The 27,575-nt window shown below is 43.1% G+C and overlaps 1 protein-coding gene across 4 annotated transcripts; it reads right to left on the bottom strand.

The window, feature by feature from the left end:
* Positions 1-9,995: 9,995 nt before the first annotated feature.
* On the bottom strand, positions 9,996-27,037 carry LOC121289818 (protein phosphatase 1K, mitochondrial-like). Of its 4 annotated transcripts, XM_041209690.1 has the most exons (9): positions 27,019-27,037; positions 26,199-26,358; positions 25,530-25,590; positions 19,719-20,165; positions 19,537-19,637; positions 14,990-15,143; positions 12,415-12,559; positions 12,193-12,327; positions 9,996-11,964 (listed from the first exon to the last, which is right to left on the bottom strand). In XM_041209690.1, exons 4-9 carry the CDS (start codon positions 20,129-20,131, stop codon positions 11,833-11,835), a joined length of 1,080 nt encoding a protein of 359 aa, XP_041065624.1. In that variant the 5' UTR covers positions 20,132-20,165; positions 25,530-25,590; positions 26,199-26,358; positions 27,019-27,037; the 3' UTR covers positions 9,996-11,832. The 4 variants fall into 4 exon arrangements, with proteins under 4 accessions (XP_041065624.1, XP_041065625.1, XP_041065623.1 ...); XM_041209691.1 differs by lacking the exon at positions 27,019-27,037 and having other exon boundaries at positions 25,530-25,597; positions 26,199-26,476; XM_041209689.1 differs by lacking the exon at positions 27,019-27,037 and having other exon boundaries at positions 26,199-26,476.
* Positions 27,038-27,575: the final 538 nt, after the last annotated feature.

The raw sequence follows: 27,575 nt of genomic DNA, 5'->3' as shown, positions 1-27,575 counted from the left end.
CGTTGTACTTCTAAAAAGGTGGAGAGTGGCAAGCTCTAACAGGGATCATTATTAGGGCCAATACTGATTCTAATTCACAACCATGTCTTGGACTCAAAGCCAATGTAGATCAGGGAAGTTTGTAGATGATACCAACATTAGAAGCCGAGGAAGTAACTCCAATTCAGAATAAATTGACTTAAAATAGACAGAACGGTGATAGGTGAACTTTAAAACAGAAGCAATATGCTGCACTGAAGACCATACAAGTCTTAATTGGTGTTAAACATAAACAATGTAAGACAGTAACTCAAAGTCAACAGAATGTTAACTTAAATAGCAAAAATAGAATATTAGCCAGAGAAAGCCACTGGGGTAAAATTGGACATGGACCAGGGCGCAAGAGGTAGAATCACTTTTAGTGCTCATTAGTCAACACTCCTGATAATTCATTTCCATTAAAATCAATGAATATCAGTCAGGTGTATAGTGAGTGACAAATGCTATACAGGTTCTTGTGTTCACACCCATGTCCAATTTTACCCCTAGACCTCTAATGAAGGGTCTACATGCAAAGCATTGGTAACCTGTGTTCTCCACAAATACTAAATTGACCCAATGTTTCCACTTGGTTCAGATTTTCAACATTTTTCATCTAATTTTCAATAGAATGCTCTAGTCCAATCACACCTAGAGAGTACTGTCTCCAGTTAGGGGCGAAGCAGAAGGGAGACATTTAAACAATGGAGACAATGCAAAAGATTGTAAAGTTACTTTAAGGAGTGGAACTTGTAGAAAACAAATTTCGGATGACATCAGGAAGCTCTACAGTGATTAATGCACAGAGTAGGCAGCAGAATAGAACATTGGTGGAATCATTTAGGAATCAATTGGATGTTACAATGAAGAGACCTTAAGAGACAAAAGCAAAAAACTGCGGATTCTGGAAATCCAAAACAAAAACAAAAATAACTGGAAAAACTCAGCAGGTCTGATAGCATCTGCGGAGAGGAACACGGTTAACATTTCGAGTCCGTATGATTCTTCAACAGAACTAAGGAAGAATAGAAAAGAGGTGAATTATAAGCTGGTTTAAGGGGGGGGGGGGGGGGGTGGGACAGGTAGAGCTGGATAGAGGGCCAGTGATAGGTGGAGATGACCAAAAGATGTCATAGACAAAAGGACAAAGGGGTGTTGAAGGTGGTGATATTATCCAAGGAAAGTGATAATAGGTGACATTAAGGGTAGAAAGCAGGACGAGCAAGGTACAGATAGCCCTAGTGGGGTGGGGTGGGGGGTAAGGGATCGAAAGAGGCAAATAGGTAGAGATAAAACAATGCATGGAAATATATTTAAAAATAATGGAAATAGGTGGGAAAAGAAAAATCTATATAAATTATTGGAAAAAAAGTGGGGGAATCGGAAAGGGGGTAGGAATGCAGGAGAGAGTTCATGATCTAAAATTGTTGAACTCAATATTCAGTACGGAAGGCTGTAAAGTGCCTAGTCAGAAAATGAGGTGCTGTTCCTCCAGTTTGCGTTGAGCTTCACTGGAACAATGTAGCAGGCCAAGGACGGACATGTGGGCATGAGAGCAGGGTGGAGTGTTGAAATGGCAAGCAACAGGGAGGTCTGGGTCATGCTTGCGGACAGACCGAAGGTGTTCCGCAAAGCGGTCACCCAGTCTGCGTTTGGTCTCTCCAATGTAGAGGAGCAGCGAATGAATAGACTAAATTGAGGGACCTTAAGGAGATAAAAACAAAAAAACTGTGGATGCTGGAAATCCAAAACAAAAACAGAATTACCTGGAAAAACTCAGCAGGTCTGGCAGCATCGGCGGAGAAGAAAAAAAAGAGTTGACGTTTCGAGTCCTCGTGACCCTTCGGCAGTCGAAGGGTCATGAGGACTCGAACCGTCAACTCTTTTCTTCTCTGCCGATGCTGCCAGACCTGCTGAGTTTTTCCAGGTAATTCTGTTTTTGTTTTTTGACCTTAAGAGACCTTGGTCTAATTCTGAAGGAATGAGCATTGGTGCACTGAATGTCATTCCTCATCTGCAATTATTTTGTGATATTGTGAAGGATTGCCACAAAATTGAATAGTGCAAGAAAGTATGAAAAATAAAGTATAAGAATAATAAAACGATCCAAATGAGAAATTATGTTTGACATTCAAAAAAAGCTTTAAAACAGGATATACAAAAATATAGTTCATGTACAAATACATAAATGTGCATTCCAATTGTCTATCATTGAAATTGCATAATTTCACCAATAAATATTAATCTGCCAGATGAAATTTAAAGAACAGTTCAAACTCAATTTAAGAAATTATTTAACTGAACAATTTAAATTGGCTTCAGTCAGACGAGGTACTGATCAGTTTGCATTCACAATTTAATTTACAAGTCTATAATTATGCTGCACAAAAACAAATTCTGCTCCCACTCAACACAATTTTATACTAGAATGGCAAGTTAGTGCAGTCTATTAGCAGTTAGGTCAAAACTATCTCTAAGGCAGCAGAAGAGCTGAATGTGCATTATTCGCCATCTCATTGCAGAAATATGTTGTACAAGAACAGAAGTTGGGAGTTTGCCTCGGGCTACATTTTTAAAAGAGATTTCCTCATTAAAAATGTATTTTAAAAGAGGTGCAACACAATTAAAAGGCAGGTCAAAGCAAATGAATAGGAGTAAAACAGGAGCACTCCATATCAGCTTTAAATAAGCCTCAGCACAGACTAACATAGTCACTCTTGCCATTGCCCTCACAGGTAAATTTACTCAGGTTTCTTCCACCCCCTCAGCTGCAAGTAAACAAGGATTCCCAAAGTTATCTTTCAAAAAAAGTAATTGTGTCACTTGGTTCAACTGCACAAAGAATATGGTGTAAAGTTCTAGATCTTGAAAAGGATACAGCAGAGAACAACCAGAATGATTGAGGGATTGGAAAATGGGGAGCGATTATGTGCACTGGAGAAAGTTGAAAGGGGATATGATTGTTGTTAAGATTTTAAGAAAGGGACTAGATAATTTAGACTCAGGAAGGCAGTTTCACATTGTTTGTAGAACCAAAGGACAAGGCCTGAAAATTTACAGTTAACCTGAGTGGTCAGTCCGTGCGACAGACACCCTAGGCAGGTCATGTGATTGCCATTGAATCAAGCATAAATTAGATACTGAGTATTTTGAGACATGCATAGAGCATGCTTGCAGCAATAGGGCTTCTGGTTCCCAAAGCTCTCCACCAGTGGAGTTTTCTTAAAGTCATGTCGAAGTCTATTGCAGACTAGATAGGAATTTAGTCAACAACTCCATCATCATTACATCATGTAATGGCCCAGATAGAAGCAAACGAGATGGATCTTGTCAAAAATTCCTGTTATAGCACGAAGAGAAGCCGAGAAAGTTGACTCACTATGTTTAAGCAGTAGTATTTATAGGATGAGACAGAAGAATATTAATTTCTCATTCACTCCATCCATGCATGGTCAATTCACAGAGGAACACAAATGGATACTAGAGAACATTACATACACTTGGACAGATAATAAAAATGAGCAACTTTACCTGTTGAGTACACAGAGTACACACAAACATCAAGGGCTGGATTTTATGTTCACGTGCCAACGGCAGGTCCCTCACCTGAAAGTTGACGGCAGTCAGACTTCCAGGTTCACCGTGCGAGCGTGTGCTATAATGCGCTAATTGCTGCCAATTATCAGCAAGGGCGGGTGACAGACAGGCAGTCCTTCCACCCAATGGGGTCCGGAAGTCGGGAGTTAGGCCCTGAAACTCTCTCCATTGACCAGGAACAAAGTCAGGTCAGACATTTAAGGGGACCCCAGTCAGCAGGTGGTGTCAGGTGAGCCCTAAAGGAATCCTGAAGGGAAAGGAAGTGTGGATCTGAGCATATTCTTTTGCACTGTATGAAGGTAAGTTCATGTTAATGATTGGTTATGTCCATCTGCAGCCTCACAATGAGCTATAAATGAATATTTCAGCAAGTCTGCCAGTTGCATTCAGGATTCATGCGTTTGTTATCTTTTCATTTATAGATGTCTGCCCCATCACAGTGAGGGAAGAGCAGTTCCAGAACAAGCAAAACTGCCCCCAGGTTCACAGAGACAGCACTCAGCGCACTCCTCCTGGCAGTAGAGGCTCAAACTGATCGCCTCATCCCAAGATGGGGAATCGCAGGCAGAAACGAGCTGTAGGAAAGAAAGTGGCCGAGCATGTTGAGTGTGGAAGTGGTCAGGCAGAGCTGGAGTCAGTGCCGGAAGACATTCAATGACCTTGTGATGTCGGCAAGGGGGAGCATGATATCAGTATGGACAAGATGTTTCCAGTGTGGGGAATGTGTAAAAAGCAAATCCAGCGGGTGTACCAGGTACTCAGCTCATCCACAGTTGCATGTTTGCACAAGCGCACAACTTTCTTTAATCACGCCATGGATCATTCCAGCCAGTTATGAATCAGACAGCCCAAAAACTGCACAAGCTGCAAAGCCGGAACAAAAAGAGAGAGAATGCTGGTAGAAGCCACCAGGTCTGGCATCATTTGTGAAGAGGGAAACATAGGGAGCCATTTGCAGTTATGGTCAATTCCTCAGAGCTCGGAAGAGGAGTCATGCATACTCGAAAGTTTCACTCGGCCTCTCTCCACAGATGATGCCAGACCTGATGACATCTATCAGCATTCCTGGTGTGTAATTTTGGTTGGTGGTTAGTTGGCACAATGACATTCACTTGACTGAGAACAGGCTTCAGCTGGCCATGTGCTCATCTGATAATGTTCCTGAGATATTTGAGTAGTTGAGTGATAACGTCAACTCTATGTCTAATGTTTTCAGGAGAAGCGAGCTTAGAACACCAGTGAGTGCTTCCTCGCTGGTAGTTGAATCATAAGGCTAGAGATCCTCACTGTATTTGAGGTACAAATGCTGTCCCTCTGTATGCATGGTCAAGGATTATAGGCATTGGCGAGATTGGAGGGTGAGCTGGTTTTAGTGAGACACCCGAGGTATCATATTGGGTTATAGGATGAAATGATCACGGATTTGAAGGTGTATTGGCAAAATACAGAGTATTTGGTGCTGGCGTTGCACACTCAGGATCCTTAGCAAGGGTCAGAGAGTACAATTCTTCATTCAAGGGATCATAGTTTCTGTGGCCAGTGAAAGTGTATCCGAGTTAAGATTTAGACATGATACCTTTCATAACGTGATAACTAATGATTCCCCCCTGAATTAATTCAGTTCCTTACAGGAGGATTCCCTTCAGTGCTGCCTCCATCGGAAAATTATTGAAGAACCTCCACCCACCTGAGGACCCACCCTCGGCAGGTGCACCGTCACATCCACTCTCAGCATCCAGCACCATTGCAGATACTGGCACCTTGGCAGGGATCAATGCGTCGAACAAAGGTAATATATGTATCCGTGAGGGCACTTCAGTGGCAAGTGCAGTTCCCGGACAGCGGGGTGGAGCAGTCCTTGGACAGTTGGAGGAGTGCCTAGGGTGAGCTAGAGTCTGATTCGGAGTCGGATGATGAGCCTTTGGAGTCGTCCAAAAGGTGGCAGATGCTGGATGCGCAGCACAAGGTCCACGAAAGCATGTTGGGTATGCCAGAGGGGCTGTGTGCTCTGGCCCAGACTGTGGAGGTGCCCATCCAGCCCATGAGAGCTTTGATCACCCACTCTTCAGAACACCAAGCTTCCTCCATTGACCAGGCTATCCTGGAGAGGCAGACCGAGCGCATTGCAGACAATTGTCAGGATATGCTCTGACCTGCACATTGCTGCCGTGGCTGAGTTCAGGCCCAGGGAGATAGGGGAACTGGAGCTTGGTCGCCCACCCAGCTCCTAGGACCTCACCAGAATGGCATTGAGGACCAACCAGTCCTAGTGACAGGCAGTGTGTAGCTGCAGCCTCCATCTGGAAGTTCCTCTCCTGGCATTTGAGGACGCAGCATCGTCTCTGTCCAGCAACCATTGCCACAGACCTCGACCAGTGCTGTGCATCTGTGCAAGTCTCCTGAAGTGGCTGGCACCTTGAGGCCTAAGCCTTGTAGAGGACACCCACCGAAGTCATCCAGGGATGTGGCAGTTCAGATGCCTCTCTCCAGTGTAGCTGCAAGTGAGGGGGTGGAAAGCATTGCAACGGGGCAGGTATAAATGTTTGTCATTAATGACATTTGTAATGAGGGGAACAGGGGTAAGATCTATCAGGGAATATTTTTTGTTAGTTAATCATTCTCATTAAACCGTAAAGTCACATTTTCTCATCTGTGCAACTGCTGCTATATTAAGGCTTCCCTAATCACATGGCTATCTGCCTGGCACATGCACCATGGCACTGCTGCATTCCCCTGCCTCATCCTCAGTTAACCACTCCAGTTCTGGCCTCTCATCATCCACCAAAGTGTCTTCTCTTTGAATAGTTATGTTGACGAGAACACAGCAGACCACAACCAGCAGGGAAAGCTGAGAGGTGTACAGCAAAGCACCTCCTGACATGTCAGGGCATCTGAAACGCATTTTCAGATCAATGGTCTGTTCCACAATGGCCTGCTGCTGGTGTGACTATCATTAAACAATCTCTGTCCTATAGTTGAGACCCTCACAGGCATCATGAGCTATCTTCTCAGCGGATAATCCTCATCTCCCAGAAGCCAACCCTTCAGTGCATTAAGCCTGGTGAAAAGCCCTGATCTTTGCAAAATTGCTAAGGATGTACGCATCATCGCATCATGGCTGCTGCCTGGAAACCTGCATTACACATTGAGTGGAAGCCCCCTTCTAATGATGAATGCACAAGGCTGCCCTGCAGTAGCCTTGATGGCTACATGTGTGTAACCTCCTGCTGAAACCACAATCCCCATTCGTAAAAGAGATTACAACACTCACCTCGGGTTGAAGGAGAGAATGGAGACCCCTCCCAATAAGAGGACACTCCTTCTAAAGAAATGTAATCCAAAATTCTGCAAGGCCCAGTTAAATGAGCACTCCCTGCAGCCAGAGCTTTCTGAACTGCAAGGCTGAGGCTCTGCTCTCAGCTGCAATTTAAAACCCGCCCTGACAAGCCTGCCCTTAAAGATGAGTTTCACACCACACACTATTAAGATCTTGAATGCATTTTATTGCACTCAGCACTTGCTCATTGCTTTAATAGGAATTTTTAAAAAACTGACATTTAAATAACACTTGCGGGTTCCTGACCTTTTGACCCACCCACACATGGTATTATCTAAAACGAGCGTGATGACGTAGGGAACGCTGCCCAACGTCATCATACTCCTGAAGGTGGGAAACACTCCTGTTCAGAGAGCATAAAATTCAGGCCCAACAGTATTCTCCAATATCAAATTTCAACATTAACCTTCTGAAAATATGTACACCTGGGGCCAAAAATTTTGCTGCATCAGGGGATCTAATAAGGTTAAGAAAAATTGCCAGAATCACATCTGGAGTATTATGTCCAGCAAGGGTCAAGGCACAAGGGAAACATTCAAACGATACAGGCAATGCAAAGATTGCAAATTACTTAGAGGGTAGAACTTGTAAAAACAAACTTAGGACTTGTGTCAGGAAGTTCTACAGTGATCAATGAGATAAAGAAAAATAGTATCAAGAGAAAGAGGGACAAAAATAGTTAAAAATTACATTTAAAAATGATTAAATCTCCAATAATTAAAGCCTGAAGGAATGATGGTCTATATTGGCACTAAATGTTTTTAAAATACCAGAGAGATTGTTTGGTATTAATTAATAGAGGGTACTTATCTGGAATGGACAAGATTTCACATTATGGTGAGTTTAATTTGTACCTATCATGCAAACACAGCAACTTCACACATTTCAAGTGGTGAGCCAGTTAGTGAGGTTTGTTTTTGCATAGCCAACAGCAGAACAGCACCTTTTGGATACTTGAGTTTAATCTGGCAGCAGAAATGAAATCAGCCTAACTATAAATGGAACGAGAAAAGAAGTGAGGATTTGGATGGCTAGGGACAGAATTGTGGAATAAGAGTGTAAAAGGATAGTTACAAATAAAAGAGGAACTATTATAAATGAGTTAAATTGTCAGTACAGCAACGTACACAGTGCCTGTAATAAACAGAAACTGGAGATAATGCATTGCGTGACATAGTAGGGATTACTGAGTCACAGCTATAGAAAAATCAGGATAGGAATTAGACATTTCAGGGTATAATGTATTTAAAAGGTAGAGAGAGAGAGAAAAGGGGAGATGGAGAAACTACCTATCGGGAAAACAATGGAAAGAGGGGTAAAAAAAGCAATGCAGCCAACAAGAAGATGGAAATAGAATCTATACTGATGGAATAGGATCACACTAATGGGTGTAGTCTACAGGCCAACAGAATAACACCCCACTGGGAATGGTTAGGAAATTCAGATATCTTGGGTCCACAGTGACAGACAATCTGTCCCTTGATGCAGACTTGCGAAACGTTCATGGGATAGCTGACCATTAGGACCAAGCTGATGGTTTATAAGGCCTGTGTTCTCTGCATCTTGTTGTATGTGTGAAACATGGACACCTTACAGCTATCGAGAAAAGAAGCTGTCCAATTTCTATCCTTGCTGCCTGTGACATCTTATGGGTACATCCTGGCAGGATAAAATCACAAAAGCTGCAGACCTCCCAAGGATGTTGGCACTAACCAAACAGAAGCAGCTTTGGTGGGTCAGACATATTCATAAGATGCAAGTTGCAACTCAAGGACCTTCTGTACAGTGAGATGCCAGAGCCAGATGGCTTGCCAGAGGTTCTGCTTCAAGAATGCTTGCAAATATGACATGAAGTCCCTAAGCATTGACCATCACACCTGGGAGTCACCAACTGGTGAAAGAGAGAAACGGCAACATACCCTGTGGGCTGGCATGCACTACCACGACCAGTGGCTACAGCAGCTTGCTAACACTTGCCAATGCTGAAAAATAATCCACAACATCATTTGGCAGCTTCATGTGCAGCACTTGTGGCAGAACCTGCCAGGGATTGGCCTTCACAGGCCTCAGCAAAAGGTGCACCAAGTGAAGACACCCCACCTAATGGTTTGTTTGTTACGTAATTTCTCCTAGATAGAAGGATGCCGACAACAGGTCAGATCACCCAAAAATAGGAGGAAGAACTATGCAAATAAATTAGGGAAATTAATTAAAAATAGAATAATCACAGGGTTTTCAACAACCCTGATATTAATTGGCTAGAAGAGGTAGGTAAAGAGGATAAGGCAACGGAGTTCCTACAGTGTGTACTGGACTTTCTAACCCAACATGCAAGTCATCCAATATGGGAGAATTCACAATTAGGTCTAGTAATGGGGAATGGGCTAGAGTAGAAAGTAGTAATGAAAGTAATGGAAAACCTAGGCAGTAGTACAATACAGTTTAGGATAATAACAGAAGAACATAATCATGACAAGTTATGATAAAGACCAAGATGACAGATTTGGAGAAAACCAGATTTTTCAGGGGCTGACAATAAAACTTGGGAAAATTAAATGGACAACCACACTGGCAAACAACAGGCAGAACTTTGGGGAACAGTCAGTCTCAGAAAAATGTATTCTGCTAAAAACAAGAACAACCTAAACAGGCTCCATGGATAAATAAAATGCAAGGAAAAATTTGAGGGTAAAGAAATGATATAGACTAAATACACGGTCAGCAGGAGAGCATGATGAGGAATATTAAGAAATTAGAAGAGAAGTAAAAACAAAACAAGTAGGAGGGCAGCGAGGGACTATGAAATTAAATTCAAGGAACACAAAACAAAATACAAGCACATGAATGGGAAAGTTGTGATGGAAAGATTCACTTAATGATGGACAGGATCATATCAAAGGCAACAGAGAAATAGCAGACATATTTAATCAACTTTGCTCCAGTATTTACCAGGGAAACAGAGCATTGGATGAGATTAGAAATGAGATAACTGAATTTAAAATAAAGAGGTGAAACATTGAATAAAATAATCTAGAAGATATAGCAGAGGGATTACTACACATTTTTAATAATCCATTACAGAAAGGCTTAGAAGACTGACAGCTGGCTACTGTGATACTTACACTTAACAAGGCAGTTAAGCTATAGACCAGGCAGTTTAACATTGGTGGTAGTAGGAAAGGAACAGAATCCCCTCTAAAAAGGAGATAATTGAATATCGAGAAACCAAAAAATAGGTTAAATAATCAGCATGGATTTTAAAAAGGGAAAGTATTGCTTGACTAACCTCATGGAAATTTTGAAGTGATAAGAGTAAACAAGGGTAATGTAGTAGATACAATTTATCTAGATTTTCAAAGGGTACCAATAAGTAGTTAACAAGGTCAGAGAATGCGGAGTCAGAGGATTAAAGAGCCACATGGATTACTAACTTGCATCAAGACAAAAATTGAGTAGAGGTGAAGGATTATTCAAGGTGGCTGGAGGTGGGAAGTGAAGTTTCCTAAGGGTCAGTGCTGGGGATTTTGTTCACAATTTATAGGCTTTGCACTTTGGAATCAAAAACAATTTCCAAATTTGCAGAAGACACCAAATTTAAGGCTGGGGGAAACTGTCAATATAGGAAGTGATGATTTCAACAAATTACAATAATTATTAGTAAAGTTGCAGAATATCACACAATTGGCAGATGAATTTCAAGCTAGATAAATTTGTGGTATTACACTTGGCAAAGAAATTGAGATTGCATATCACCCCATTTCAATTCTTATTTTCCAAATAGAGGAGCAAAGGGATGAGAGTATAAATACACAAATCACAAAAAAAGAGACAGATTAACAGGACCATAGAGTTAGAGAATTGAAAAGTAAAGAGGCTACACTGAACTTCTTTCAAGCCTAGGTTAGACCACACCTGGAGCACTGTGCAATTCTGGTCACATGAGAGATTAGAGGCACTGGAGAGGGTATAAAAAGACACAAGATTTAATTTTATAATGCACAGGTATACCCATCAGGAGAGGAAGAGTAGGCTGAGCCTATACAGAAGATTGAGGATTGGCCTAATCGAGGTCTTTAAAAACTATGGAAGATTTTGATTCAGTAGACACACCTCTTTGAGGAGGGCAAAACTAGAGGTCATCAATAAAAGATAGCCACCAATAAAAATAGGGAATTCAGAAAAAACCTCCTTACCCAGGGAATGGCAAGAATGTGGAGTGGTCACAAATTGTATAAATGCATTTAAGGGAGGCTAGATAAATATGAGAGAAAGGGATAGAGGATTATGATAAGAGATGAGGAAAGACAGGAGGTGGTGCAAGTGGCACATAAACGTGGCATAGATTGGTTGGGCTGAACAGCCTACTTCTGTGCTGTATATCCTAGGTAAATTGCATATCTCACCCTTGCCTGAAGTTGCTGTACCACTTCAAACAGCAAACACCAATTATCCACTGTGATTTTGACAGTGAAATGATTGTCCAGATTTTCCTATCATTAGACTGATGTGGCATTATAGTTACAAGGCAATTTTGGAAAAGGCAATTCTCACTAGTTGAGCAAAAGGTGGTTGGACATCAGGGCTTAAGTTTCCTAGTGAATTGTAACAGTATTCCAATATCTCTAACTTGATCTGATACCAGTGTAAAAAAGAGAAAATGACTGATGTTGATCATTAATACTGGCATTTACAAACTGATAGGCAGTTCAGATAGAGGAACAATGTATTTTTTCCTGCAATTAGAACTTCAACTCGTAGTTAACAGTAACAGGTTTAACAAAATCTGAAACCACAACAGTTGTTATAAATAAATGCAACTAGACAGCTTAAAAATGCAGATCCAAATTAGACCATGGTGTTTTCCAACATCAGTGCAGCATTCAGCTCCATCTAGAGCTTGTAACCATCATTCTTCCAAAACTTGGATGAGCAAGTGAGGTACTGTATTTTCCCCATGCACCAAATGGTATGACCATGGTGGTTAAGTTGTCTTGTGTTCCATACTGCAATGCCTGAAAGTTACATTTATTAACATTAAAATACTGACTACTGAAGTGAACAGGGTATTAGTTTCTATGCCAGTACAGATAAATTTCAGAAACAGATCCCCCATTACATTACTATGACAAGTTTACAGAAGATTATAAATTCCAATGTCCATATTTATAATGTTAAAAGTTGACAGTAATTGTCAGATTATGCACAGAATAATTAAGACTTTTAAAATCTTATTTTCTTGCCTGTTCATTTACAGCTGCAGCAGCTTCCGATGGATCCTGGCATTTTTTCACAATATCACACACTTCTTGCGCTTCCAGAATTCCACTAACTCCATCAGTGGTCAGGATCAGGAAACAGTCTTTTGTATGTTCCAACTAGTAAAGATATTAAGAACACTAAGGCTCAAAATGCTCTCATAAGAAATATGCAAAGAGACCACAAGTAAAGCTCAGATATTTTACCTCCACTGTATTAACTTCTGGTTGAGCAGTTACTCCAAAAGGTTTGAGATCCACATCCCCAATGCTACGGGTCATGGCCAATCGACCATTCACATATGGATCTCCAGCGCTATTCCAATCTATGAAACCACCACAATCCTTAATCCTTAATAAATTTAAAAAAAGTGAATTGCAATCTTAAAAAATTCAAATTATACCATTTCCAACCAATTTAATGTAAGAATTGACTATTCAATTTTCTGAACACAAGGTAATATTTTGTACATACATACTGACTTCAAATGGGCTTGTCATGCATTTTCTCCACTCCTCTGTATCTGTAAGTGACATTTATACAACTGCTGCCCAATTCAGAATCGTAGAAGTTTACAACATTAGGGGCCAGTCATACCATTGTGTCTGTGCCAGCTGTTTGATGCAATGAAAACTAGCTCCACTGCTCTGCTTTCTCCCTATAGTTCCATAACTCCTCCAGCTTCAACTATGTATCAATTGTCTCTTAAAAGGATTGGAATGGTTTCTACTCCCTACTCCAGCACTAGAATTTCTCATAATCTTTGTCCTCACTCACTCAATGATTTTAAATTGACCCTCATCATTAGCTCCCACCCAGAGGCCATACCTCAAAAAAAAAAACAATTCCAAAAACAACAACTAAATCTCCTTAGCTTTCCCTCTTCTGCTAATATTACGGGGAGGTGGTAGCATAGTGGTAATGTCACTGGACCAGTAATCCAGAGACGCATACTAATGCCCTGGGGACATGGGTTCAAATCCCACCATGACAGCTGATGGAATTTAAGTTAATTAATGTTAAATCTGTAATTAAAAGTTAGTTATAGTGACCATGAAACTATCAATTGTAGTTAAAAACCCATTTGGCCCTTTAGGGAAGGAAATCTGCTGTCCTTACCTGGTCTAGCCTACGTGTGGCTCCAGATCCACAGCAATGTGAATGCCTCTTAACTGCCCTCTGAAATGGTCTAGCAACCACCCAGTTGTATCAAATCACTACAAAGTCTCAAGAAAAATGAAACTAGACATCACCCAGCAATGACCTAGACACTGGAAACATCAGCAGCGCACCCAGCCCTGTAAACTCTCCAATGTCCTACTTATTAACATCTGGAGACTTGTGACAAAATTGGGAAGAGCTGTCCATTCAGAACAGTCAGGCAACAGTGCTATCAAGCAGCACTTACTCACCAATAATCTGCTCACTGACACACAGCTTGGGTTCCATCAAGATCACTCAGCTCCTGACCTCATTATAGCCTTGGTCCAAACATGGACAAAAGAGCTGAATGCAAGGGGAGAGGTGAAAGAAACTGCCCTTGACTTCAAGGCAGCATTTGACAGAGTGTGGCATCAAGAAACAAAACTGGAATCAGGGGAAAACTCTCCACTGGTTGGAGTCATAACTATGGTTACGGTTGTTGGAGGTCAGTCATCTCAGCCTCAAGACCTTGCTGCATGAGCTCCTTAGCCATATCTAGTCCCAACTATCTTCAGCTGCTTCATCAATGACCTTCCTTCCCTCCACCATATGGTCAGAAGAGGGGATACTTGCTGATGATTGCACAATGTTCACCATTCGCGGCTCCTCAGATACTAAAACAGTCCTTGTCCAAAGGCAGCAAGACCTGGGCAATACCCAGGCTTGGGCTGACAAGTAATATTCGTGTCACACAAGTTCCAGACAATGATCATCTCCAACAAGAGAGAATCTAACCATCGCCCCTTAACATTGAATGGCATCACCATAGCACTATCAACTTCCTGGAAATTATCATTGACCAGAAACGGAAATGGACCAGGCATATAAATACTCTGGTTACAAGAGCTGCTCAGGGGTTGGAATTCTGTTGCGAGTAACTCACTCCTGACTCCAAAACCTGTCCATCTACAAGGCTCAAGTCAGGATGGAATACTCTCCATTTGCTTGAATGAGTGTAGCTCCAACACTCAAGGTGGTTGACACCATCCAGGGAACAGCAGCCCACTTAATTGGCACCCTATCTGTAAATATTCACTCCCTCCACCACCAACACACAGTAGCAGCAGTGTGGACCATCCACAAGATGCACTGCAGCAACTCACTAAGGTTCCTTTAAAAGCACCTTCCAAACCCACCATCTCTACCGCCTAGAAGGACAAGGGCAGCAGACTCATGGAAACAACACCACCAAGTTCCCCTCCGAGCCACACCATCCTTACTTGGAAATATATCACTGTTCCAGGATTTTGACCCAGTGACAGTGAAGGAACTCCCTAACAGCACAGTAGGTGTACCTACACCACATGCAGCAGTTCAAGAACACAGCTTACCATCACCTGCTCAAGTACAATTAGGGATGGGCAATAAATGCTGGCCTAGCCAACAACACCCACTGTCTGAGGAAGAATAAAAAAAATTGTATATTATCCTATAAATTCCTATCAAATACTTGCTTCCCCATCCTTGGCATTGCCTGATGAATCTACAGTACACAGAATCCCATTTGAGTCTTTCTATAAATGTGCAACTAAAGTGAGATTAGGCATTTATTTTGGAGATTTACTCAGGTATAATCACCTTTTCTTTTCATCTCTCCTTCTTGGGGTGTGATCTTCTGTTAATTGTTTAGCTTTTCCTTCACGACAAAGAATAGCTGGACTGTCACCAACACTTGCGACTGTAAGCAGAGTTTCATTCAGCAATACCACAGTTGCAGTGGTCCCTGATGCACCTGGAAGGGTTTAATTTTTAAAAAAGGGGTATGAACAAAAGAGCTATTAAATCAGTTAACTGTTATCCAATAATGTTTAACCACCACAATTAAAAATTTCTCATGCAACTCCTATCAAACGGGGATCAACTTTAGGCACAACTGCAGATCAACTTTCAAAATTCAATGCTATGATTGGAGAAGTAACAAGGTAATTAAATATTTCCACAATAGCTTTTAAGCTAATTATTCCCACTTGTACCAAATACAAAAATAAATTTAAAGAAATGTTTCTATTGTTAAGCCAATTTAGCGCTAAACTCCTGTATTAAATTCTTTACTGCAGTAGGGGTTCTCTTATATTCAAGGGACTATATTACAACAAACTTACTATATTCAATTACTAATTAATCTATTAGCTTAATTTTGTTTATTCACTCATGGAATGTGGGTGTTGCTATCCCTCATTGCCCTCAAGGTGGTGGTGAGCTGCCATCTTGAACCACTGTAATCCATGTGGTGTAGGTACACCCACAGTGCTGTTAGGGATGGAGTTCCAGGATTTTGACCCAGAGACAGTGAGAAAGTGTTCTTGGAACCATGTTCATCCAGGCAAGTGGGGAGTATTCCATCACACTCCTGACTTGTGCCTTGTAGATGGTGGACAGGCTTTGGGAAGCCAGATGGTGAGTTACTTGCTGCAGGATTCAGAGCCTCTGACCTGCTCTTGTAGCCACAGTATTTATATTTATGCAACACTTAGTGCTCTACTACAATCATTGGAAGGCACAAGAAAATGTGCTCAACTTGAGAAACCAAATTTGTATCTGTGAATATAGACACCTGCAAATGTAAATGGTGTGTATATACACGATTAGTTTCACTGTTCAGATTCATCCTCATTTTACCTCAAAACAACAGTCCAACCAGTGTTGAGTTTTTAATGATAAAAACTATAGTTCAATTGCAGTGATAATCTCTTTTGTAATTCCCCATTGTTAAAAGGTAATAGCTTCAAACAAAACTGTTAATATACCCATCCATATTATACAGTCAATCCCATTCATGTGTGTTTAAGCTAACAGTAAACATTTAGAATAACTTAGTAAAAAACTTTGTCTCTACAAGGCAATCTAAACACAAGTGGTAAACATAGAAAAAGGATAAACTCACAAAGAGTTTACATGGTAATGTTTATAAACATTTGCAGTCTTCAGTAGCCCAGACAATGAACAGCTAGACTCCTTCACCTAGGTTAAAATATAAAAGTAGTGACAAACCAAAAGCCAGGCACAGCTCATTTTTAAAAATGCAACAATTATTAATAAACCATTTGCCTGCTTTATGTTCCATGCTATATGTTACAGAGCCGTTTATTTCTTTTGAAAGTGGATTTAGGCATGAATAAATTTTGTAGTTGGCACATTTCAAACCAGACCAAGTTATCTATCAGTACAGTTAATAAGCGTAAACAAGCCTGATTAGCAAGTTTTGTGCTTTGCACTTTGAGTCATTTTTACAAATTTGATAATAGTCTGTGGCCAAAATTGTTACAGAAGGACATTTACCAACATCACAACCGTCTGAATGACGGAAATGCACTTATTTCATTCGAAAAACAGTGCAAGCCAATGATGCGGTCTTTTAACCAGGATTCTTGTACTGAAGTGTTTCCCTATATTAGTAGTGGTGACAGAGTATCCACAGCACAAAAATCTAAAATGCATTGCAGCCTCATCAACATCTGAAAAGAGACCTTCAAAACTGGAATAGGAGCCCAAAGAATAGAAAAGAGGACAGTTTGGAGTCAAGGTCAGGAATGTTGATGCCTGATGTCAGAGAAGTGGTTAGTGTTAGCTCAGCATAAAACAATCAAGCAATGAAAGGCATTAAACAGAGCCTGAAAGGCAAAGTGGGGCAAAAGCCTTCTGGCATGGTGGAACATGAAAAACAGAAAACAAGCAGGTGTATTCCCATATCCATGACCTAGACTGTGGCGTACAGGGCATGATTTCAAAATCTGCAGATAATAGAGATTACCAACGCTTTCAACTGTTATGCAACAGTTAGAAACGTGGGTCAATTGGGCAGACAAGTGGCAGATGAAATTCAATGCAGAGAAGTGAGGTGATTTTGGCAGGAAAAATATACAGAAACAGTATAAAATAAAGGGAGAAACTCTAAAAGAGGTGTAGGAACAGAGGGACCTCAGTGTATATGTACATAAGGTCATTGAAGATGGCAGGGCACGTTGAGAGAGCAGTTAATAAAGCAAATAGTATTTTAGGCTTTATTATTAGGGGCATTGAGTACAAGAGTAAGGAGGTCATGTTGAACTTGTATAAGACACTAGTTAGGCCTCGTCTGGAGTACTTGGTACCATCACCTGAGGAAGGATGTGAAAGCATTGGAGAGAGTAGAGGAGATTCACAAGAATGATTCCAGGAATAAACAACTGTAGCTTTGAGGATAGATTGAAAAGGTTGGGACGGTTTTCCTTTGAGAAAAGGCAGCTCAGAGGAGACTTGATCGAGATTCAAGGTCCTGAGGGGTATGGACAGGGTAAATAATGAGAAACTGTTCCCACTCAAGAGACCAACAACAACTAGAGGGCACAGATTCAAAATATTTGTCAAAAGGAGTAAATGTGATGTGAGGAGAAGTTTTTATAGGGTGGTTGGAGTCTGGAACAAACTTCCTGAGGGCAGTGGAGGCTGGTTTGATCAAGGTATTCAAAAAAGAATTGGATTGCTAACTGAGAAGAATGTGCAGGGTTACAGGAATGAGGCAGGGGAGTGGGACTAGGTAGAAATGCCAGTGCAGTCTTGATGGGCCAAATGGTCTCCTTCTGCACTGTAAAGGAACCTTCAAAGCCACTTTGAGGTTGAGGGAGCTAATGTGGAGAATTCAGTAAAGTTCAGCCATGACATCCTGAATGTAAAACTAGGTTCAAGGGGCTAAGTGGCACATTGCTGCTGTTAATTCTTATGCTCATATTCCATCCTGTCTGAACTCCTACACACTAGCTTTGGGAACAGTATCTTAGTAGACCTTAGGGCCCAGACAGCTGAAAGCACAGCCACCAATGATGGAGCCATGAAAATTGGGGATGCACAAGAGACCAGAATTCAAGAAGCAGCGATCTTACAGTTGTAGGACTTGAAGAAATTACTGGACATAGGGAGGGGCAAGGCCAATGAGGGATTTGGGAACAAGGATAATTTTCTTTTAAAAAGGCATTGCTGAGCAGGAGCTAATGTAGGTCAGCAAGCACGGGTGAATAGGAGAGTTAGGATATAGACAATCGTGTTTTAGATGACCTCAAGTTTATGGCAGGTAGAAGATGGGAGAGCAGTTGTCATGTGCTGAAATTGTTAAGTCTGGAGGTAACAAAGGTATGGATGAGGGCTTCAGCAGATGGGCTGAGGGAGGGGCAGAGCCAGGCAATGTTAGAGTTGCTGGGGGGGGGGGGGTCTTCTTATTAGGAGTGGATGTGGTCAGAAGCTCATTTTGGGCTCAAACAGGACACAAAAGTTGGGTTGGAGACAGACTGGTGATGATGACATTTCTCTAAATTTTGCTGTACTAACTGGATTTCATAATTTCTTCCATTTCAACTGATGATCACTGTCAGTAGACCATTTTTGTCCCACCAACAGGTACCTTGTCCTTAGAGATTGGGAGCAAGATTCCTTCTCAATTTTAACTAGCTTACTGTTCGGGTGGATGGGGGATAAAAATTTAAGGCACCTAGTTCAAGAGGGAATTAGGCTGTTACCTGAAAAGGAAGAATGTGCAGGGTTATGGGGAGAAGGGAGGAGAATGGCACTAGGCGAACTGCTTCGAGAGCTGATGCACACGTGTCAAATGGCCTCCTTTTGCACTGTAACAATTCTATTATTGTTGAATTAATAAGTTATATGTCAAATGCTTATTTTACTTCAATGATCACTTTGAAGCACTAAACAGCATCAGGGAATAGATATATAAAACAGGTTTAAACTGTTAACACTGGAGAAAGTGTGTACTATTTATTGAAGATTCCAGAGAGCAGTAGAAGGAAGAATACAAAAGCAGCCATGGAGAGTTCCTCTCTGTGAGACATCTGTTCTGTTTACTATCATTCCAATGCTGTGAACAAGTGTGCAGACTTGAAGGGAAATTTTAAAAAAAGGTATCTAATCGGAGTTTCACAAATTGGAGTGTCAATACACTCCAAAGTTGTGTTTTTTTTTTATTTCTGTTGGAAAAAGTTAGTTTTGGAAAACCGTAGCAAACAAGCGACAGTGTTAAAAAGTTAATAGCATTCCAAATATTCAATCACAAAATAGAAGTCATTGTATCTATTGCATCATATGGTACACTCCAGGTTTTAGTAACTGGCAAAATAAAGTACTAGACCATTGCAACTCACCCTCCTTCAAACTGTAAACATTTTGTATAAAATCATTATCTATTTGCAGAAAGGAATTTAACAAGACATTTTCCAAAACTGTTTCCATTTGTAGGTTTCGCCTAGAAATAGAAATAAACCAACTTGAGTACAACTGAAAATTTAAAAATTCAAATATTGTTAGGAAATAATCAATCACTTACTGAATATAATGTCCAATGTAGCAGGAACACACCTCAGCAGCATCAGACCCTCTATGTCCATCAAAAACAGCAAAGCAGAATAACCCGTCAGAAAGTTCAGCTATACTGAAACGATCTTCATTCTGCTTTCTTTTCCCAATCTGGCTGATACAGCCAATGTTGGCAATCTTCTCTTTAAACTGAAGAGCCGATATTTTAGGTGGTAAAACAACTGGGTCATCCAGCCAAATGCCAAAGCTTTCCCAAGTTGGCAACTGCATACTTCTTCCAATTGCTGCCCAATTCATCTTATTGTTAATAGTGGAAAACAGGCAAAAGTGACAAAGCTTCTGCTGGAGACAGGTGAACTTTACTCTTTTCCCAGCCATAAGCCTGCCATGTCGGCAAACAAGAGAGACTGCAAGCGTAGCCATAGCAAAGGACAATTACAGAAATCTTCACAGGAACCTAGAGAAGCAAGCAAAATGAAATGTTATTAATTTACATTGCTTAAATTAGAAAACAAAGTCTGACCTGCACAGTGAATGCTACTGAACTAGTGGCTTGGCACTAATTACCAAAAACATCAGTCCATATCCATGGGTGTCCAATCCCTCTACACCTCCATCCCCCACCAGGATGGTCTGATGGCTCTCCGCTTCTTCCTCGAACAGAGGCCTGAACTTGTTCTCACACTGAACAATTTCTCCTTAAACTCCTCTCACTTCCTCCAAATAAAAGGTGTGTCTATGGGTACCCGCATGGGCCCCAGTTATGCCTGTCTCTTTATGGGGTATGTGGAACATTCCTTGTTCCAGTCCTATTCCGGCCCCCTCCCACAAGTCTTTCTCCAGTACATCGATGATTGCTTCGGTGCTGCTTCAAGCTCTCGTCTGGACCTGGAAAAATTTATTAATTTTGCTTCCAATTTCCACCCCTCCATCATTTTCACATGGTCCAACTCTGACGCTTCCCTTCCCTTTCTTGACCTCTCTGTCTCAATTTCTGGTGATAGACAGTCCACCAATATTCATTACAAGTCTACCGACTCCCACAGCTACCTCGACTACAGCTCCTCACACCCAGCTTCCTGTAAGGACTCCATCCCATTCTCTCAGTTCCTTCGCCTCCGTCGCATCTGTTCTGATGATGCCACTTTCAAAAACAGTTCCTCTGACATGTCTTCCTTCTTCCTTAACCGAGGTTTTCCACACGGTGGTTGACAGGGCCCTCAACCGTATCCAGCCCATCTCCCGCGCATCCACCCTCACAACTTCCTCTCCCTCCCAGAAGCAAGGTAGGTTGACCCTTGTTCTCACTTATCACCCCACCAGCCTCCGCATTCAAAAGATCATCCTTCACCATTTCTGCCAACTCCAGCATGATGTCACCACCAAACACATCTTCCCTTCATTCCCCCGGCAGCATTCCGCAGGGATCGTTCCCTCCGGGACACCCTGGTCCACTCCTCCATCATCCCCTACACCTCAACCCCCTCCCACGGCACAGGTGCAACACCTGCCCCTTTACTTCCCCTCTCCTCACCATCCAAGGGCCCAAACACTCCTTTCAAGTGAAGCAGCATTTCCTTTGCACTTCCCTCAATTTAGTCCACTGCATTCGTTGCTCTCAATGCAGTTTCCTCTACATTGGAGAAACCAAACCCAGACTGGGTGATTGCTTTGCAGAACACCTTCGGTCTGTCCGCAAGCATGACTCAGACCTCCTAGTCGCTTGCCATTTCAACACTCCACCCTGTTCTTATGCCCACATGTCCGTCTTTGGCCTGCTGCATTGTTCCAGTGAAGCTCAACGCAAACTGGAGGAACAGCACCTCATCTTCCGACTAGGTACTTTACAGCCTTCAGGACTGAATATTGAGTTCAACAATTTTAGATCATGAACTCTCTCCTCCATCCCCACCCCCTTTCTGATCCCCCTTTTTTCCCCAATAATTTATATAGATTTTTCTTTTCCCACCTATTTCCATTATTTTTAAATGTATTTCCATCCATTGTTTTATCTCTAACTTTTAGAGTATTTCGATCCCTTCCCTTCATCCCACCCCCGTTAGGGCTATTTGTACCTTGCTTGTCCTGCTTTCTACCCTTAATTAGCACATTCCTTAGATAATATCACCACTTTCAACACCTCTTTGTCCATCTCCACCTATCACTGGCCCTCTATCCAGCTTTACCTGTTCCCCCCCCCCCAAACCAGCTTATATTTCACCTCTTTTCTATTTTTACTTAGTTCTGTTGAAGAGTTATACGGACTCGAAATGTTAACTGTGTTCCTCTTTGCAGATGCTGCCAGACCTGCTGAGTTTTTCCAAGTATTTTTATTTTTGATTTCCAGCATCCGCAGTTTTTTGTTTTTATTTTAGTCCATATTCAACAATTAGGATTAAAATAGATTACCTGTGATGTGATTGCAAGTGCATTAATCCAAAATTACAGTCTAATGGTGCACTTACCTTAAATATACAGAACAAATATAGCACATCGACAGCAACATTATTTAGTTTAACGACATTGCAGGCTTCTAAAATACAAAATAATTCGGTCTTCCAAATGATGAGCTATTTCATCTATCAGATAACCATTGCCTTATGTCCAGGAAGTACACACCTTTAGAGACTCTTATCCATCTTACCTCAGGGGTCACTCAATAAGCAGAGCATAGCTCACACCTGTACCTAGTTCACAGACAGGATATCCAAGGCCACAGATCAACAATATCAAATGGGTACAAAAATCAAAGACAAGCTGTCGGGAAGCAGCACAAAGGGGAAAATCAATTAAATAATCTAATTTCCAATTATCCATTAAAGGTGGTGGGTTAATGCATTTTCTGTTATAGCTGTATAGAGGCAGCTTTGCTGATTCAATAGAGACTAAAAACCAAGTGAGGACATGTGCCCAAGGACATGTGCAGAGAATTTGGAGGAACTTGTCATTCTGTCAGTCAATGTACCAACATGGTACTCACAAAGCTAATAACTTCTTATTGCCATGATGCAAGAAAGAGATATTGCTGCAAGCCGAGATCGGAGATCTAGTGATGGATTGCAGACAGGCCGAGTTCTCCACATTCTCACTGAATGAAACCTTCGTTCCTGGGAAACAGGCTGTTTGATTGCTTCACTCTCCCAAGCCCTGACCCTGTATTACTGATGTCTGAAATAAAACTGATTGCATTGATCACTGCTTCATAAAAAAAATGGTGTCAAGATAACTCTCTCTCCACCACCAACCACCCCGCCCCCCCCACCCCACAAATGCCGATAAGGGGGGTGAAGGGAAGATGTGTTTGGTGGTGGCATCATGCTGGAGTTGGCGGAAATGGCAGAGGATGATCCTTTGAATGTGGAGGCTGGTGGGGTGATAAGTGAGGACAAAGGGGACCCTATCATGTTTCTGGGAGGGAGGAGAAGGCGTGAGGGCAGATGCGCGGGAGATGGGCCAGACACGGTTGAGGGCCCTGTCAACGACCGTGGGTGGAAAACCTCGGTTAAGGAAGAAGGAGGACATGTCAGAGGAACTGTTTTTGAATGTAGCATCATCGGAACAGATGCGACTGAGGCGAAGGAACTGAGAGAATGGGATGGAGTCCTTACAGGAAGTGGGGTGTGAGGAGCTGTAGTCGAGATAGCTGTGGGAGTCGGTGGGTTTGTAATGGATATTGGTGGACAGTCTATCACCAGAGATTGAGACAGAGAGGTCAAGGAAGGGAAGTGTCAGAGATGGACCACGTGAAAATGATGGAGGGGTGGAGATTGGAAGCAAAATTAATAAATTTTTCCAAGTCCTGACGAGAGCATGAAGCGGCACCGAAGTAATCATCGATGTACCGGAGAAAGAGTTGTGAAGGGGGCCGGAGTAGGACTACAACAAGGAATGTTCCACATACCCCATAAAGAGACAGGCATAGCTGGGGCCCATGCGGGTACCCATAGCCACACCTTTTATTTGGAGGAAGTGAGAGGAGTTGAAGGAGAAATTGTTCAGCGTGAGAACAAGTTCAGCCAGACGGAGGAGTGTAGTGGTGGATGGGGATTGTTCGGGCCTCTGTTCGAGGAAGAAGCTAAGGGCCCTCAGACCATCCTGGTGGGGGATGGAGGTGTAGAGGGATTGGACGTCCATGGTGAAGAGGAAGCGGTAGGGGCCAGGGAACTGGAAATTGTTGATGTGACATAAGGTGTCAGAGGAATCACGGATGTAGGTGGGAAGGGACTGGACAAGGGGAGAGAGAAGGGAGTCAAGATAACGAGAAATGAGTTCTGTGGGGCAGGAGCAAGCTGAGACGATCGGTCTACCAGGGCAGTTCTGTTTGTGGATTTTGGGTAGGAGATAGAAGCGGGCCGTCCGAGGTTGGGTGACTATCAGGTTGGAAGCTGTGGGAGGGAGATCCCCAGAGGAGATGAGGTCAGTGACAGTCCTGGAAACAGTGGCTTGATGTTCAGTGGTGGGGTCATGGTCCAGGGAGAGGTAGGAGGAAGTGTCTGCGAGTTGACGCTCAGCCTCCGCGAGGTAGAGGTCAGTGCGCCAGACAACAGCACCACCCTTGTCAGCGGGTTTGATGACAATGTCAGGGTTGGACCTGAGAGAATGGAGTGCAGTAAGTTCAGAGAGAGACAGGTTAGAATGGGTGAGAGGAGCAGAGAAATTGAGACGACTAATGTCGCGCCGACTGTTCTCAATGAAAAGATCGAGAGAAGGTAAGAATCCAGAGGGAGGGGTCCAGGTGGAGGGAGAATATTGGAGATGGGTAAAAGGATCCGTTGAACTGGGAGAGGACTCCTGCCCAAAGAAGTGAGCCCGGAGACGAAGACGTTGGAAGAAGAGATCAGTATCATGCCGAGCCCGAAATTCATTGAGGTGAGGGCGTAAGGGTATGAAACTAAGTCCTTTGCTGAGCACTGAACGTTCAGCATCGGAGAGGGGAAGGTCAGGGGGTATAGTGAATACACGGCTGGGGTTGGGATTGGAAGAAAGGGTGGGGACGGAGGGACAGGCAGGGGTGGAGGGTCCTAGATGGGTGTTGGTGTCGATAAGTTGTTGGAGCTTGCATTCCTTAGCACTTGAGAGAAAGAGAAAAAGTTTCTTGTTGAGGCGTCGGATGAGCCGAAGGATAAAATGAAACTGGGGGCACGCGCAGCTTTGAAAAAGGGTACGGCGGTGCTGCTGGAGGGAGAGGTCGAGTGTGTTCATATGGCGTCTCTCATTCTTCCCAGTCTTACAACAAACTCCAACCTGGCTTCAAAGACAGATGTCAAAGCCCAGAGAATCTGATCTAGGAAATCAGCATTTAAAAACAAATCAGGTGTTTTATTTTTGAGTACAGGTTTCCTTTGTCCAACAAATTCCCCCATCAACATAATTCGACTTAAAGTTGCTGTCCCCAGCCCCATCTGCACACACTGCCCTATCCCTTCCCTCCCCCAGCCCCTCACTCCTGGCTCTTGCTGAAACCAGATACAAGTTCTTCAGCACTCTCAGTATCAATGTGTTAGCAAGAATCCATGGGTCTCTGTCCAATCTCAACAGCTGCAAAGGCTATCAGATGGGCAGCATCAAAGTATAAATTTGATCTTACTGCTGCTCCAAGATGCTGGCCCTGCAGGGTGTATCCTGGAGGCACAGCTAGAAGGTCTCAGATTCAGAAGCAGAAATCACACAGGTGTTAGTGGATTCAAAGAGTGCAAAATGAACATTTCAGTTTAATTTATAAAAACAGGCAAGACAGAACCACACACACCACATACAGGAAGTCAGGCATGTACAAGATCTACCACAGATATAGATGACATTATAACATGAGACACTTTACCCTGTAGTCACCACAATCCACTCCGGTCAGTGATCAATTTGAATGTTGGCACTTCATCAGCCTGAAACCTGAATGTAATTTAGTGACCTGTGAATTGAATAATTTAAAACCACCCAGGTTTCCTGAGTAACTGAGCAGTAGTTTAAAAATAGATGTGCTTAAGCTAAACAGAGCCAAACTCCAGATAACCCAATACCACTGAGGTTCCATTGAAATAATAATTCTTCAAAACCAGCCCGGCCAAGAATTGAATCAGACATTTGCAGCAAATGAACTTAGAAAAATGGCTTAGAAAAAGATGCAATTTGGAAAACTCGCTTTAGAGATTTTCATGTTCTGATGAACACAGTGTGGATGTAAATATATTAACATTTCTCCCTGTTTCTCAGGATAGGGCAGGACGGAACGGGACCGGGGACCCAGAACCATCCCACAGGTATTACCAGCTTCACACTGCCCGGACCCAGGCTCCCATCCCTGGGGGTGACCAACAAACCAGGCCCCTCAGCACCAACACCAGCCCGGGGGGGTAAGTGTCATCCCCACCACACTCTCCCCTCCCCTCTCCACTCCACCCCCATTCACCCACTACCCTCACCATCCCCTTCCCCACATCCACTACCCCAACCCCAACCCCCTCTCCACTTCCTCTCTTATATTAAAACTCACTTGCTGTTTAAGCTGATGTTTCCGACGGAAGTTTTATTATTTTCTGCGCAGAATCTCCCAAACTCGTCCTGAGATTTCCATTTATTTTATTTCGCGTTACCAGCAGCAACACATTACAAACTACAAGCAACTGTAAAACGGACTCGAGCTCCGGCAAACCCTAAAGCGGCAAAAGAGCGGTTTATATAGCGAGAGAGGAGCGATACAGCCCGACTGCGGGTAAACACTCCCCGCGCAGAGATACAACCCGACTCTGAGTAAACAGTCCCCACAGAGCGATACAGCCCGACTCCGGGTAAACAGTCCCCGTGGAGAGATACAACCCGACTCTGGGTAAACAATCCCTGCGGAGCGATACAACCTGACTCCGGGTAAACAGTCCCCGTGGAGAGATACAGCCCGACTTCGGGTAAACAGTCCCCGCGGAGAGATACAGCCCGACTCCGGGTAAACAGTCCCCGCGGAGAGATATAGCCCGACTCTGGGTAAACAGTCCCCGCAGAGATACAGCCTGACTCCGGGTAAACAGTCCCCGCAGAGATACAGCCCGATTCCGGGTAAACAGTCCCCACGGAGAGATACAGCCCGACTCCGGGTAAACAGTCCCTGCGGAGAGATATAGCCCGACTCTGGGTAAACAGTGCCTGCAGAGTGACACAGACCTAGCAGCAGGTAAATAGTGTCTCCAGCACAGTAATATACACTCTGCCCCTGGGTAAACAGTCCCCGCAGAGAGACACAGCCTGGCTCTTGGTATATGTCCCCTTGGAGTGATATAGACCAGGCCCTGGATACACAGACCCCACGGAGTGATACAGACCAGGCCATGGGTGCAGTCTCTGCAGTGATGCAACCTGATTCCGGGTAAACAGTCCCTGTGGAGTGATACAGACCAGGCCCCAGATATACACTCCCTGTGAGTGATACAGAGCCTGATCTGGGCAAACAGTCCCTCCCCTCAGAGTAATACAGACTTGGCCCCAGTTAAACAATCCCTGCAGAATGACACAGAACCAACCGGAGGTAAATAGTCCCTCCCTGAGTGTGATATAGACTTGGCCCTGGGTAAGCAGTCCCCGCGGAATGATATGGAGCCCAATCTGAGCAAACAGTCCTTCCAGGTTGAGTGATACAGAGCCCAGCCCTGGATTAACCCTCTCCTCCCCGCGGTTTGTTACAGATTCCAATCTGGGTAAACAGTCCCTCCTTGCCGAGTGATTCAGTGGTCAGTCCCTGCATTCACTTTGTGTTTTACAACTGCCGCCCTGGAGCAATATAGTGCCCTGCTCTCAGCCACTCCTACTGTCCCTCATGTCCCCTTAACCCTCTATTCAGGTACCTGCGTCTATCTTTATGCGACCACTAGGTGCTGGGGAT

Source organism: Carcharodon carcharias, chromosome 17, assembly GCF_017639515.1.
Source record: "Carcharodon carcharias isolate sCarCar2 chromosome 17, sCarCar2.pri, whole genome shotgun sequence".
Taxonomy (NCBI): Eukaryota; Metazoa; Chordata; class Chondrichthyes; order Lamniformes; family Lamnidae; genus Carcharodon; species Carcharodon carcharias.
The sequence above is the reverse complement of the archived record's forward strand: the minus strand, read 5'-3'. Positions and strand labels throughout refer to the sequence as shown.